The sequence below is a fragment of the Nycticebus coucang genome, chromosome 24 (genome assembly GCF_027406575.1).
Source record: "Nycticebus coucang isolate mNycCou1 chromosome 24, mNycCou1.pri, whole genome shotgun sequence".
Taxonomy (NCBI): domain Eukaryota; kingdom Metazoa; phylum Chordata; class Mammalia; order Primates; family Lorisidae; genus Nycticebus; species Nycticebus coucang.
Window position 1 is genome coordinate 32,085,581 of NC_069803.1, and position 13,976 is coordinate 32,099,556.

The window sequence follows — 13,976 nt, forward strand, 5'->3', positions numbered from 1 at the left end:
GGCTAATCAGGAGCCTTGGGACAAATGCACAGTGAGTCACCTTCCTGCAGCATGCACTGAGACAGGGCAGAGAGTCTCAGCCGCCAGCTCTGAAGACTCCTGCACTCTGTCCTGAGAAGTCTTCTCCCCCAAGTAAGGAAAAGCCAAAACAGGTCTCCTCTGTTGTGAGCTTGGCAAAGCCAGGAACAAACTTAGGGGACTCATTTGGCAGGAGAAATATTGCTATGGTGATCAAGGTTCTAAAGTGAAAATCTGGGGAAATGGAGAATATGAAACATACACTATAAGATAGGGAGGTTGGATGGAAGTAACACATGATCCCGTGACTTCAGCTGGAAGTGTCCTGGTGACGACATATAAATTTTCTCTGAACAAAGAGTAAATAAAGGTGATGAAGCCCCCAGCCCCCTCTAGGCTCTTTCTCCCTCTCGTCCTGTTTCCTGGGAACACCCTTTTTCCCCAACAACTTTCTTTCAGTGAAGCAGGATTTGGGGAAATTTATACCCCATTCTGCTTTTCCCTTAACAGGTCACCCCCCAACCCCCACACCTTGCTCACACCCAGTCAGATTCCTGTGATAGAGTCCGGTGAAGAGCCTCCCAGGCCCAGAGACTGAGCACAGAGACCAGAACCCATACAAGCCCCCCGGGAAGCAGAGCCCCTCAGCTGACCACACCTCAATAACAGACACACAGGGGCTCTCCAGACACAAAGGTTCATTCCACAACAGGACCCTGCAGTGCGACCACGTGCACATTCCAGGAGATAAAGAAAGACACAGGTCTTCAGAGGAAAATTACATCACTTCGTAAGATCATTATACTTGGCTAAAAGAACAATAGCAAACAATGCCCATTCGAGGATGGACAGGGCAGTGGCCGGTCAGAAGTCTGTGTTGTTTGTGTGCGTTTGTGTAAGATTGTGACTGATGGTCCTTATGCAAGGTTGTGGTTTTTGCAGAGTCTTTTCTGATAGTTTGAGTTGTCAGGCATGAGAACCCTCTCTTCTGAGCCCTCCCTGGCTCTATTTGTCAAGTTTGGTTTATTTATCTATGCATTATTTATTTATTTATTTTTGGTTTGGTTTTGTCAAGTGACTTCATTGATAATGACAACTCACGCTCGCCCTAGTCACAGGAAAGGCACCTCAGGCCAAGGCAGGAAGAGAAAGAAGAAGAAATGGGGTACCCGGGAGTCCAGTCTCACTGTGCACCCCAGAACCTCCTTCCACGCTCAGACAAGGCCTCCACATGCCGCAGAAGTCTCTGGCCACGCAAGAGGGGAAGCTCTCCCATCACAGGAGACTGTAAAGAAGGACAAAGCCGTGACAGTAGCTTTGCACATGGAGCAGGTGCTCCAGGTCAATGCTCACGGCCAAGTGTAGCGCCTTAGAACAGAGACAGTCCGCCAGCGCCACCTGCCGGCCAGAGATACCGTCACCACGCGGGATGCGCCCGGCCGGCCAAGTCCCCAGTCTCGGTCGCCTTCAAGAGCACCCTACATCCTACCGTGCATTTGTCCCAAGGCTGTGGTCATGGCCTGAATGGAGAGCCTCAGTTGCTGCAGGGCTTGGAGCAGCGCGTCCTGGCTGAGCTGGGAGATGGCATTCACGGCCTGAACGAGAGCCTGGGGATGAGATTCCTGCATTCAATTCATGAGCACTCCATTAAGCCCACTGAGGGGGGTGGGCAGGGAGGGCCGCTCCAGACAGCTGACCTGGGAGCGTCCTCTGCTAGATCTATCTGCTGTGGGGTCTGCCCCAGGGCTGAGAGCTTGCCAGGCACCTCCCAGACAGAGCCCTGCTTGGGGTTTTCTGTATCTTTGCACTGGCTGCTAATTCTTGTCCCTCTCAAGGCCTGAACTCTTCTATTCTGCCCATTTCTTCTTCCTGATTTATTGTACATTATGGTCATGTTTACTTCTGCATCTCCAACCAAGGCGTCATTTCTCTGAAGCTCCATCTTCCATAAGGTCAGACAAAGCTCCCTCTGCCAGGAGCATCCCTGCCTTACAACAGTCTTATCTGAACATTTGATCCTGTACCGTAACCCTAGACTCCCACTTCTGCTGGTGAAAGAACGTGCAGTAATAATTGAGCTGGGACACCGTATGCACTCAGCATATGCTTCCTGCTGAAGGCAGTGGGCGAAGGATAAATCCACCTTAAATATCTTTTCTTGTTGTTGTTGTCATTGATGTTTAGCAGGCCCTGCCGGGTTCAAACCCACCAGCCCTGGTGGAAGTGGCCGCCCTAACCACTGAGCTACAGGCACCGAGCCTCACCTTAAATATCCTAAGAAGAGGCACAAAAGTGCCGGCTGATTACACTAATAACCCTGAGAAAATGCACGAAGGTGCTGGCTGATTACACTGGCTTTTTTTCTTGCCTGGCCTTTATGGTACCTGTCCAATCCTTGAAGAAATTCAAGTTTGCAACCCCTGGGTCTAGATTACCTCAACAATGCCTTCCAGCTCTAAATACTGTTCATTTCATTTTTCCCTTGAGCTTTTTCATAGCAGTTTTCTCTTCCAGGAATAACATAACAAAATACTTGTGTTCTCTCTCAATATCTATCTATCTATCTATCTTCTCTCTCTCTCCCCTCATTCTGGTTTTGATTCCATTTCTCTGCAGAAGGTCTGCCTGACCCTTCAAATCAGGATTAGGTTTTAGCTGTCTTTTTATGAAACCCCACGCTTTTCTTTATTACCCCCTTATTATAAAATATTCCATTTTCTTTCACTGGTGAGCTCCTGGAGGGGCTGGGACAATGTCCGTCTTCTTCGCTGTGATTTTTTGTTACTCGGAAGAATACCTGTTTGTTGGGCGGACAAACGGTCAATTCCAAATTTTAAAGGAATTAAGAAAGAGGAGCTAACGTTGTGGGCTAGAATTTATATCTCTTTTCTCAGACTTGAACTAGGACAAGGTCTGTGTTTCACTGTATTGAGAAACCTGTGAAATTCAGACTGATTTCTCATTTAAAAGAATAAAATGCTGTTACATGAGAAGGTACCTTAATCCCAGGCACTGCTGCTTTCTCTACCAAAGCTGTCACCAGCACAAAACCACGAAGGCTCTCTCCCCCAGGAAATGAGATGATGACCTCCAAGTTCCTTAAGAAGGAGATGATCACAGGGTTAGCTATCTGGAGCAGGTGCTGTGACTACGCACTGCCTGGAGGCTCTACGCTCCTCCTCTCCAGTTAGACAGCTGCCAGGTGAAACTATGAGCAACTTTCTCCTCTGCACAAGACAGCCTGGCCTGTGAGCATCCATCTTCAGCAGCATCCAGGCAGGAAAGAGAACAGATCCGTTCAAACTTATGTTCACCTGACTGGAGGGCTCTCAATGTCTAGAATGGCCCTGAAGGTCCTAGACTGTCCCTCAGTTACCTGATTCTTCTCAGGACTGCAGAGCCAGTCACTTGACCCATTACAGCCTTCCTCTCAAAAGCCACAGTTTCAAAGCCAGAGCAATCCCAGGCAACTGCTAAGGCCATGCTTTCTTTTTACAGGTATGAAACTATGGCCTGAGAAGCAAAGCAGCTTGCCCAGGGCCTTACAGTGGGACTAGGCAAGGAATAATTCCATGATTCAGGCCAGTGCTCCTCTTAAGATGTGATATGTGAGTGTGTGTGTATATATATATAGAATTTATTTTTGTTTAAGTCAAATGTAACAGAGTGGGAGCTGGAAATCTTTTTTTAATGGTCTGCTATTGCTTTGTGGGTCCAATCAGCAAAACTTAATAATTTAACTTTCTAGACCACTTTTGCCTTTAACCTTTTAAGCTTGAGAAAAGATGAAAAGCAAACCGAAACCTAAGTTAGGACTTTTGTCATTACAGGAGGTACATTAGCTTGGGAAGTGACGTCCGCATCTTCCATGCCCCCTCTCTGAACTACAGCTTTAATTCTCAACTCCTTTATTTGAGGAAAGGTGACATCTCAGAGGTTCCTTTTGTTCTCCAGGGAAAATGGGCCCTAAGGGGACATCTGGTTCAGCTCTGCCTACGAGTTCCACTCCCTGTAACCAGATATTTCAGAGGCATTCTTCTGTACCCACCGAATGCCCTTTCACAGAAGTTATAGTGAAATGGGAAATCTTTCAGGCCATTCGATTTCAAGAAGTCACAGCAGGTGGCGCCCGTGGCTCAAGGAGTAGGGTGCCGGTCCCATATGCCGGAGGTGGCAGGTTCAAACCCAGCCCTGGCCAAAAAATCCCAAAAAAAAAAAAAGTCACAGCAATTTGGTGAAGTTTTCTTCTCTTGCATTGCATTTTATTTGTTTTATTATGTACAAATTGGGAAATCCAGTAAAGAAAATGAACCCCCTAATCCCTCCAAGGCAGAGGCACCACTGTCAGCTTTTGGACTATTAATTTTGGGCACATTTTCTTTCAGTATTGTTTTTTATGCATTTTATTTAGTTGATCTTATACTATATATGATCTGGTATGCTTTCCTTTTTGTTTTATTGTAAAGTTAGCATGGATTTTAAAGTGAGCATAGGATTTCTGAGAGCTTACCTGATTTCCAGGGGTCTGGTTCAATTTCAGTTATTAGAAGTCACCGAGAGAAAGAGAAAGTAAAAGAGTAATTTAGTCGGTAAACCAGATGTGCCTTGTAGGGTCACACGTACACAGGATTGCACATTCACGTTTGATGCAATGCACCTGCAGACACACTTTGAATGCCCATGGCTGTGAGAAGACTATGGGCCACTGTACGATAAAGGGGGAGTCAGGTCTCAACTCACATACCAGCCTCAGAATACCTGGCCTGTAACCGTTAGTTATTTCACCCCTTTTATATTATTGTGATTATCACAAGCCCACATTTTGGTTCTTTTACTCCTACTTATCTTTTAAGACTTGCCTTATATCAGCGGTTCTCAACCTGTGGGTCGCGACCCCTTTGTAACAATGAAAATACATTGCGGTATTAGGAGGGTTGAGAACCACTGCCTTAGATCAAGACCTGCCCTTACACCCAGCCTTTCGCTGATGTTTAAAGCCTGAATTGATGTTATTTCTCCTAAATTCTAAAGGGCATGTTGTTTGAATCACTCTTTGACATTTGTAGGCTGCTTTTCTTGGTATTTGACCATCTGGGCAGTACTTTCCTTCTGTTTTTTTCATTTCTTCATAGCACTTGGCTCTGTGCTAGGCATATTAAAAGACTCCAAGAGATAATTACCAAGAAAAATACCTAGTAAGATCCAGGACTGTGTCTGCCTCCCTGGGGTTAAACTAGCCCTGCACCCTCACTTCCTAGGAAACTAGCTTTTTGTTGTTTTATTCTCAACTTTACCATCTCCAGACAGCCATTTGCTCTCCAATCTTCCTTTCTTAAGGAATCATAAATTCAACTTATCCAGTATTCAATGCCCTGACCAGACTTATGCACATATATTTATGATTTCTTTTTCAGCCAAATTCTGAGCCAGATTCAGCAGCTTTCAATGGTCACCTATTTTGTTGTTAAAGCAGAAATGGTCAAAGATCACAATTAATAATTATAGAAAATATAAGATACCAGGGCTCTGAGATTTTTAGATAGATGAGGTGGCCCAATCTCACTTCTTCCAGTGGCATATAAATACATCCAAAAGTCAAAGCTCTTTGTTAACTGTTTATTCCTTTAAAGCAGATTCCCATCATGTCCTCCGGTAATCCCCTGGTGACCCACCGCCCTTATACTAAGGATGTTCTTCCCAAGATCCAGCCTCAATGCCTCTTTAGTCAGTCACAAAAAAAGTGCTAAAGTGAACTTGGCCCTGAAGATGACGTTCAAAGGCAAATTTAACATTTCATCTCTCCCACCTAATTCTATTTATTAGATTTCTTATTTGTTAAAAACTCATAAGTCATGCAGGATATGGCCAGAAGCAAAGCAAAGCTCATGTTGTTTCTTCCATAAACAAATGCCACTATTTTCGGCCCTAGTGATGAAAGAATGATGTGAGCTCAGTGGAATAGATGGCATTATTAGTCACACTTCCAATCCAGTACACCTAGGGCACTTGCTCTTAGTGCGTTCATAACCATTCAAATATCACCATATTACTATATAATGTACACAGATTTTAAGAAAGGGAATTGTAATGCTCAATATGTCCCAGTAATGTTTGTTATCTTGTACCTTTTGTAACTGCAGAAATCAAACGTGGCCTGAGGATTACAATTTTAATACAGTTTTTTCCTTTCTTAAAATACATAGACATTTCTGGCATCCTGTATAGTATATGTTATATATAATATATGTGTTATTATATAGTGATATGTGTTATATATGATATATTATATGTGTATTATATGTATATTAATGTATTATATCACTATATCATATATCACTATATAATGGTCACACATTGAAGCTCCTGGTTTTCACTTGACTTTAAGGGGGGCACATTAGGGAACAAACAATTTGATAAAGTCCAATTGTGTGGGAGCTTGAAGGTCCCAATGAGAAATTCAGATATCATGTGAAAGCAAACTAGGAAACGTAGTCTGGGCCCGGATATTCAGAGTATATGGAAAGGAAACATCTGTGATTTCTGAACTTGCATTCAAGTTCACCCCTTCTGTGGTATTATAAAAACGGACAATAAATATGAACATCCCTAATTATAAATAACTGAAAAGTCCTGGGTGTTTCCTGTGGGGAAGTCACAAGATATAATTTCATTCTGTCAAAATTCAAAGTGTAGTCTCCCTTCCTTACCCTGCCGGGTTCCTTCTGGCCCAGTTCGCCAGCACCAGGTCTGCGTGCACCAGGATAGGAGGGAGCCCCAAGGTACTGGAGACTTCCACCAGGGGCAGGGCAAGATTTCTCGGCAGAAACTTTCAGACACAAATGCAGATAATTAGCATGTTCTAGAAAAGATTCAGCAGAGGAAATAACAATGGTTGTCTTTCATTCCAGCAATCCTCTGGTAGGGAAACGGGCTGGGGACCTAGCTGGAATTACGCGACTGATCTTCATTGAGACACCACTAACAGACTTTCCTGTTAACAACCCACTGGAAAGGCCGTGTGTGGTGGCTCACACCTGTAATCCTAGCGCTATGGGAGGCTGAGGCGGGTGGATTGCTCAGAGGTTCAAGACCAGCCTGAGCCGAAGTGAGCCAGAGTGAGACCCCATCGCTACCAAAAAAAAAAAAAAGGTGGGACATTGTGGCCAGAGTCTCTATTCCCAGCTACTTGGGAAGCTGAGGGCAAGAGAATCGCTAAAGGAAGAAAAGAAAAAAAAAAAAAACTTCAATGGCCAGCACCTATGGCTCAGTGGGTAGGGCACCACCCCCATATACCAAGGGTGGTGGGTTCAAACCCGGCCCTGGCCAAACTGCAAACACAACAAAAAAATAGCGGGGCATTGTGGCAGATGCCTGTAGTCCCAGCTCTTGGGAGGCTGAGGCAAGAGAATCACCTAAGCCCAGGAGTTGAAGGTTGCTGTGAGCTGTGATGCCACAGCACACTACCCAGTGCGATTAAGTGAGACTCTGTCTCTACAAAAAACAAACAAACAAAAAACTTCAAACAAGACAATTGAAAGCAAAATTAAAAAAAAAAAAAACCCTGGTGGAAATAGCATTTATGAGTCTACAGTGCAAAGGATGTGTAAATTGAAAAGTTGGATCGCGCGCACACACACACACACGGTATAAAATAACCTCTGAAAACTGGCTATGCAGAGAAAGGCATTACAGAAAACCTTCAGGACTAAGGAGATGAAGGGTGGGGGGGAACAATCTCTCTAGATAGATAAATAGAGATATATAAATGGACATAGGGTTACTCGTGCCTGGCCTGGCTTGCTCACTCATCAGCCATCTGACTGGGGCAAGGAATTTAACTTCCGTGCCCCTCAGCCGTCTGTAATATGGGCATAGGATAGCCCTATTTACTTTGGACTGCGAAAAGCAACCAAGGTAACTGATATGCATACCAGTTTAAAATGCTCTAAGTCTTGTTGTAGTTGTTTTAATAAATTCTCAGAATCTGCCTTCAAATACAGCCCTTCAAACATTCTTGGAAGACAGTACCAGAGAAAAGGAGAATCAGATGCTAATTAAGGGGAGTAATGTGTATCAGTGTAAAAGAAAACTAGCTCCCTAATCAAGGGGAAAAAATCATGTGCAGCGGGCCCTTCGCCCTGCCTTCCACGGACACGGATGGAAAAGAACCAGAAAGGGCCCATTTTCCAGGACACCGGAGTGCCCAGCAGAGGGCGCCGCTCCGGGCGCCGCGGACCCGGCGCAGGACGCGCCCCTCCCTGCCCCCTACCTCTTCCGGCCGCGCGTCTCCTTCCTGCCACACGTAACCCATGGTGATGGCGCTCAGGACCAAGCGGGCCAGGCGCTGTTCCCGGTGACCCTTAAGGAACCGGCAGTTCAGGAGAGGCATCTGAAAAGAGACGTCCCGAAGACTGAGAGTCAAACGGGTGGGAACGAGAAGGGGCCTTCCTTCTGGGGCTTGGAAGAGTCTTTTGGGTGGAAGGGAATGAGTTGTATTTTACTGAAGGAACTAAGAGCCCGCACGCGTCTCATTCTCCCAAGATCTGGGACACTGCGGTGCTGGAGGGTCCATACGACGTAGTTCAGGACGTGCCTCAGTGCCCCTCCCGAGCCCCCAGATCAGCCGTCGTGGCTGCACCTGTCTCCAGTCTCCATCAGGGAAGCTGCAGCTTGGTCAGACTGTTAGGGAGTAATGAGTTCCCAGACTAAGAGCACACGCTGGGGGGAAGTCTGACGCGGCGGTCTCACTCAGCACTTGTGCCTACTCGCCATCATTTAACCCTCTAACAGCCCCGGGTTGCATGGAATACTGGGTAGAACGAGGTCCAGTGACGCTAGGAATTTTTATTTTTCAGAATATTATGGGGGTTCACATGTTTCAGTTAGTTTGCTTTTGTATATTTTAAGGCAAAATTATAAGTGTATCCTTTACCCAGTGTGTGCTGTACCCATTAGGTATGAATTTACCCGTCCCCTCCCCGCCACCTACTTGAATTCCACCAAGTTTTTCTTCCAAATGTGCAAGTAAGGGTTGTTCACCTAGTTCCAGTTTAGTATTGAGTACATGTGGGCCTTGTTTTTCCATTCTTGTAATACTCAGAATGGTCTCCAATTCCACCCAGGTGATTACAAAAAATACTAGGTCACCGTGTTTTTTTTTATAAATAAGTATTCCATGGTGTCTATATACTATGTTTTACTAATCCATTCACATATTGATGGGCACTTGGCCTGTTTCCACATCTTTGTAATTGTGAATTGTGCTGCTGTAAACATTTGGTTGTATCTTTTTAATAAAATATATTTTTTCTTTTTCCTTTGGGTAAATACCTAGCAGTGAGACTGCTGGATAAAATGGGAGGTCAACGTTAGTTCTTGGAGGCCACTATTTTCCACGGAGATTTTGTCAGGCCACAGCCCCACCAACGGTGTAAGAACATTGCTTTCTCTGCACCCTCACCAGCATCTGTTGCTTTGGGACTTTCTGCTATGCACCATTCTCTCTGGGGTTAGGCGATATCTCAGTGTGGCTTTGATTTGCATTTCCCTGGTGATTAGAGATGTTGAGCATTTTGTTAAGTCAAATACACATTGATCATGAATACATTTATGCATATGTGGGGTACAATGTGTTGATTTTTTTTATGCAATCTGACGTGGTTAGATCAATCAACACAGCTTTCACCTCATTTACTTGATCATTGTGCTAAGACATCTATGTTCTACACTTGAGAGATTTGACTTGTACCTTGTCATATGCTCCAGAAGTGTGGTCCCTCCTTTTACCCTCCCTCTGTGAAACCTCCCACCTCCCCTCCCTTCCCACTCCATTTCTCTCCTTCATCCTGGGCTATAGTTGTGTTCTATCTTTCATAAGAAAGTGTGGGTAAATATAAGTAGGTTTCATAGAAGTACTGACTACATTGGATACTTTTTCCTCCATTCTTGAGACACTTTACTCAGGAGACTATAGGCCAAATCCCTCCATGTAAACATAAAAGAGGTAAAGGGTCCATCTTGTTTTAAGACTGTATAGTATTCCATGGTATACATATACCACACTTTATTAATCCATTCATGGGTTGATGGGTACCTGGGCTTCTTCCATGACTTAGCTATTATGAATAATAGTCTGGGGCAAATATATTTTTTGCAAAGTGATTTTTGGTCTTTTGGATATACTCCTAGTAGAGGGATTGTAGGATCCAACGGCAGATCAATTTTTAGATCCCTGAGTGTTCTCCAAACTTCTTTCCAAAAGGAACTTACTAGCTTGCATTCCCACCAGCAGTGCAGAAGCGTTCCCTTTAGCTCACTTTTTAATCTTGATGATTTGCTTGGAGTTCTTTGTGAATTCTGGTTATCAGCCCTTCATCTGATGGATAGCTGGGGAATATTTTCTCCCATTCTGTCGGTTGTCTGTTTCTCTACTGATTGCGTCCATGACTGTGCAGAAACTTTTGAGTTTGATCAGATACCATTTCTTTACATTTGTTGTGATTGCTTTGGGGGACTTTTTCATAAATTCTCTGCCTAGGCTGATATAAAAGATTTTCTTTTTTTTCTGGAATTCTTATAGTTTCACATCTTAGGCCTAAGTCTGAATTAATTTTTGTGAATGGTGAGAGGTGAGCGTCCCCCATCCCCATCTGATCTTTGACAAAGCAGACAGATAACATACACTGGGGGAAAGAATCTCTATTCAACAAATAGTCCTGGGAAAACTGCGTAGCCACAGGTGAAAGACTCAAGTTAGGAATTTGACTACACCCCTGCAGAGGCAGCAGAGCTGGGCCAGTGATTCTCCAGCCCTCGTCTCAGCAGCTCCTGTGCGGCCGCTGGGCCTTTCACACAGCCCACCCCCGCGCCATGCCCCCGTTCCTTCCTGTCCGAGTGGGGGATTGACAGCAGCACTCCTGTGACCCTGAAAGTCGGTGCCATCCTTGAAAGCAACTTCCTGGCCTTCCCCGTCCCGCCCCATTCTCTGGCGCTGGACGCAGCCTGAGCTGGATGTGCCCGCGTGCCCCACTTCCTGCCCAAAGTACCAGAAAGCACCAAGACGGGGGTGTTTGGGGCGCCTCCAAGTGGGGGCGAACGGGCGGCTCCCGGCCGGAGTTGAGTTCGGGCCGCCTGGCGCCATGTCCTCCGCTGCCCGCTGGGGGGCGGGCTCTCCCGCCGGACCGCGAGTCCCCCCCCACCGGGCCCCCGCCCCACCTGCTGCGAGACTCGCCAGCGGCGCCAGGAGACCGGCGTTTGTTCAGGGCCCCGTGGGCAGCAGTTACTTGTTAAGTAGTTATCTTTTTTTTTTTTTTTTTGGCCGGGGCTAGGTTTGAACCCGCCACCTCCGGCATATGGGACAGGCACCCTACTCCTTGAGCCACAGGCGCTATCGTAAGCCTCTTGCTACCCAACGTCTAAAGCTTGCTGCTACAGACTTCTTATGCAGGACGGTGTTCCGTCTTCCCCCAAATCCACAAGACAGAACAGAGACTCTAGGAGGGGAAGATATTTGCCCAGGGTCGCAGGGCCCGGACGCGCTGAGCCAGTTCCGCAAACCGCTGTCCTTCTGTCTCCTGCAGTCAGCGCTGCCCGATAGGACTGCACAAGTCATAATTATGGTTTTAAATTTTTCAGCAGCCACATTTGACAAAAAAGAAAAAAGAAAAGAAAAGGGCAAATGATATTAGGTGTCGTTATTTATTTTACGTAAGTCAACATGTCAAAAAATATTATCAATAAAAAATCGATATATGGGGATATTGTATGATGAATTTTTCAAAGGGTTCGACATTTGGTCACTATCTTATTTCTTAATTTGTCCTGGGTACTTGTCATGTGCTCAATAGCTTCCGCCCCTACAGTGCAGCCTTAAGGTAAAGGAGAGAGACCCAAGGTCAGAACTGCCTCTTGGTTAGAGAGAAACGTTTTTCTAGAAACTTCTTGCACATTCTAGAGTCTCTGGCCTCACCCCTTCAAGAAATCATACAAATAAATAGCTTAAGGGATTAAAAAGGAAGATAAAAACAGGAACTAAACAAAACACTTTTATAGTGGAAATAATTTTTTCCACCTACAAATAAAGGTGCAATGGCTAGCGAGTACATCACACACCTGATTATTTCCCTTCGTGGAAGGTGATTAGCTTGACTTCATATTTTGCTTCAATATAAAATGCAAAGTAAGTACTTGGCAGAAATGGCTTAACTTCATCATATTTTTTTTTCTTTTTGCACCACACCCCGGTGACCTGGCTTGTTCCCTGATTTTTTTTATTTTTAATATTTGTTGTGGTCTACTCCCTTTCTGCTAATATAAGGAGGTTTGACAGCGGACACCTTGGCTCTCACACAAGAGGAAACGTCAAAAGTTTCACAATTTGATTTGAATAACTCTTTTCTCCCTAGCATTTTCTTTCTTTCTTTCTTTTCGAAACCCCTTCAGAGGCAACAAGGCAGGTTCACTGACCAGGGGACATAGAATGAAGATAACACGAATTCCCATGTCGTCCCTTCCCAGGCTAAAACCTCCCCATGAGCTTGTTTAAAAGTCCCACTCAGATTCTTCTTTAAACAAACATGTGGTGGTTGGTTAATGTGTGCCAGACATTGTATTGCCCTGGCTCTGGGAATCTCAGGAATATACGTGCATCATATCAGGAAGACGTCAGTCTGTTCTTCAGGAAGGGTGAGATAGCTCTGCTGAGAAACTCAATGACATTGATTAATTTCCCAGTGAAATTGTTCCAGTTCCACTAGGTAAAAAAAGAAAAGTCGTATGAGGATGAAAACAGAATGGTGAGAAAGGGGCAAAGAGAAGAAGGAAAACATGTACCTTGTTCACATGACCTCGAAGCTGGTGAGTCTCTATCAAGTGAGGAAGTTGGTTGGCAATTTCCATCCAAGGCCTATAGTGATCTGGAAGTTCTTTCTGTGTTTAAAGCAGAAACATGTCCACATTTTAGACCTGTCTGGGAGGTGGTTTCAGGGAATAGTTGCTTTCAGATTTCAGTTCAAGTCACTTCAGTCCATTGACAAGATTTCACTATGGGCTGCAGAATTACAGGTGACTTAAATACAGCCCTTCTTTAGAAAGTGTGTGGGGTGAAGAGAAAGTGTCCTCTTCCCTTCAATCCACAATAAGGCAGATTAATAAGAGAAGGGGCGTGTAACCTGTGTTGTTACTGTGCGCACGGGGAGAACCACAGGGTGACTGCCCCGCATCCAGTGAGGCCCCGATATTTATCCAGCCTCACTTCAGAGGGGAGGGAGGAAACAGAGACGGGAACACAGGTCGTCCTGCTGAGGGACACTAAGTTGTAGCTACTGAGAATAAGAAGGAATACACACTTGGGAAAATAAATGGTAAATGACTCTCTTAGGAAGTTAAATGAACCTGAGAGACAGGCTTCGTTTAGTAAAGGGTCAGGCTAGGCCTGGTTACTTCTTAATCTTCTGCAGTACGTTATGAGATCATGGAGAGGGACGGGAAGAAAATCGTTCTTCCTGATGGGTCTTTCTGGTCTCTATGGAGATGGCAGAAAGTACCTTCTAAGGCCTGTTGATCTCGAAGGGCTATTAAGTAAAATAAAATCCTAAGCCCCTCTCTGCTTATTATTCCCTCCTCTTGGCCAAGGAAACCCCAGAAAAACTTTAAAACTGAGTTCCTGGCTGTGAAGGGAAAGGAGGTCAGACACATCTCTTTACACCCTCCCTTTCATAGTTTAGAAACAACATTGACAAGCATAAATGTGAAAACAGATCAAAACAGATCCCTTGTGACAATAAAATACTAAATTATTACTATGCCCTGAAGCCATTCAGAGCAGAGGTTCCCTCAACCCATCATCTGAGTCAGGGTTTGGGATACTGTGAGTCCTCCCTGATTAGAAGCTTTCCTTATCTTACCCTACAATAGTCCAAGCCTTCATACAAAGCTTTATTATTTCTTTAACCAATTAT

The 13,976-nt window shown here is 44.9% G+C and overlaps 1 protein-coding gene across 8 annotated transcripts in view; it reads right to left on the reverse strand.

Annotated features, from left to right (window-relative positions):
• Nucleotides 1–13,976, reverse strand: part of IDO2 (indoleamine 2,3-dioxygenase 2) — a 53,843-nt gene that overhangs the window by 14,348 nt on the left and 25,519 nt on the right. For 7 of the 8 annotated variants that reach the window (XM_053578651.1, XM_053578645.1, XM_053578646.1 and 4 more), the window contains 6 exons: nt 12,850–12,945; nt 8,288–8,407; nt 6,726–6,844; nt 4,529–4,543; nt 3,017–3,116; nt 1,508–1,625 (listed from right to left, as the gene is read on the reverse strand). In XM_053578651.1, the coding sequence (XP_053434626.1) occupies nt 1,508–1,625; nt 3,017–3,116; nt 4,529–4,543; nt 6,726–6,844; nt 8,288–8,407; nt 12,850–12,945 (568 nt within the window). The remainder of the gene's footprint in view (nt 1–1,507; nt 1,626–3,016; nt 3,117–4,528; nt 4,544–6,725; nt 6,845–8,287; nt 8,408–12,849; nt 12,946–13,976) is intronic. The other variant, XM_053578648.1, reaches the window with a different exon arrangement.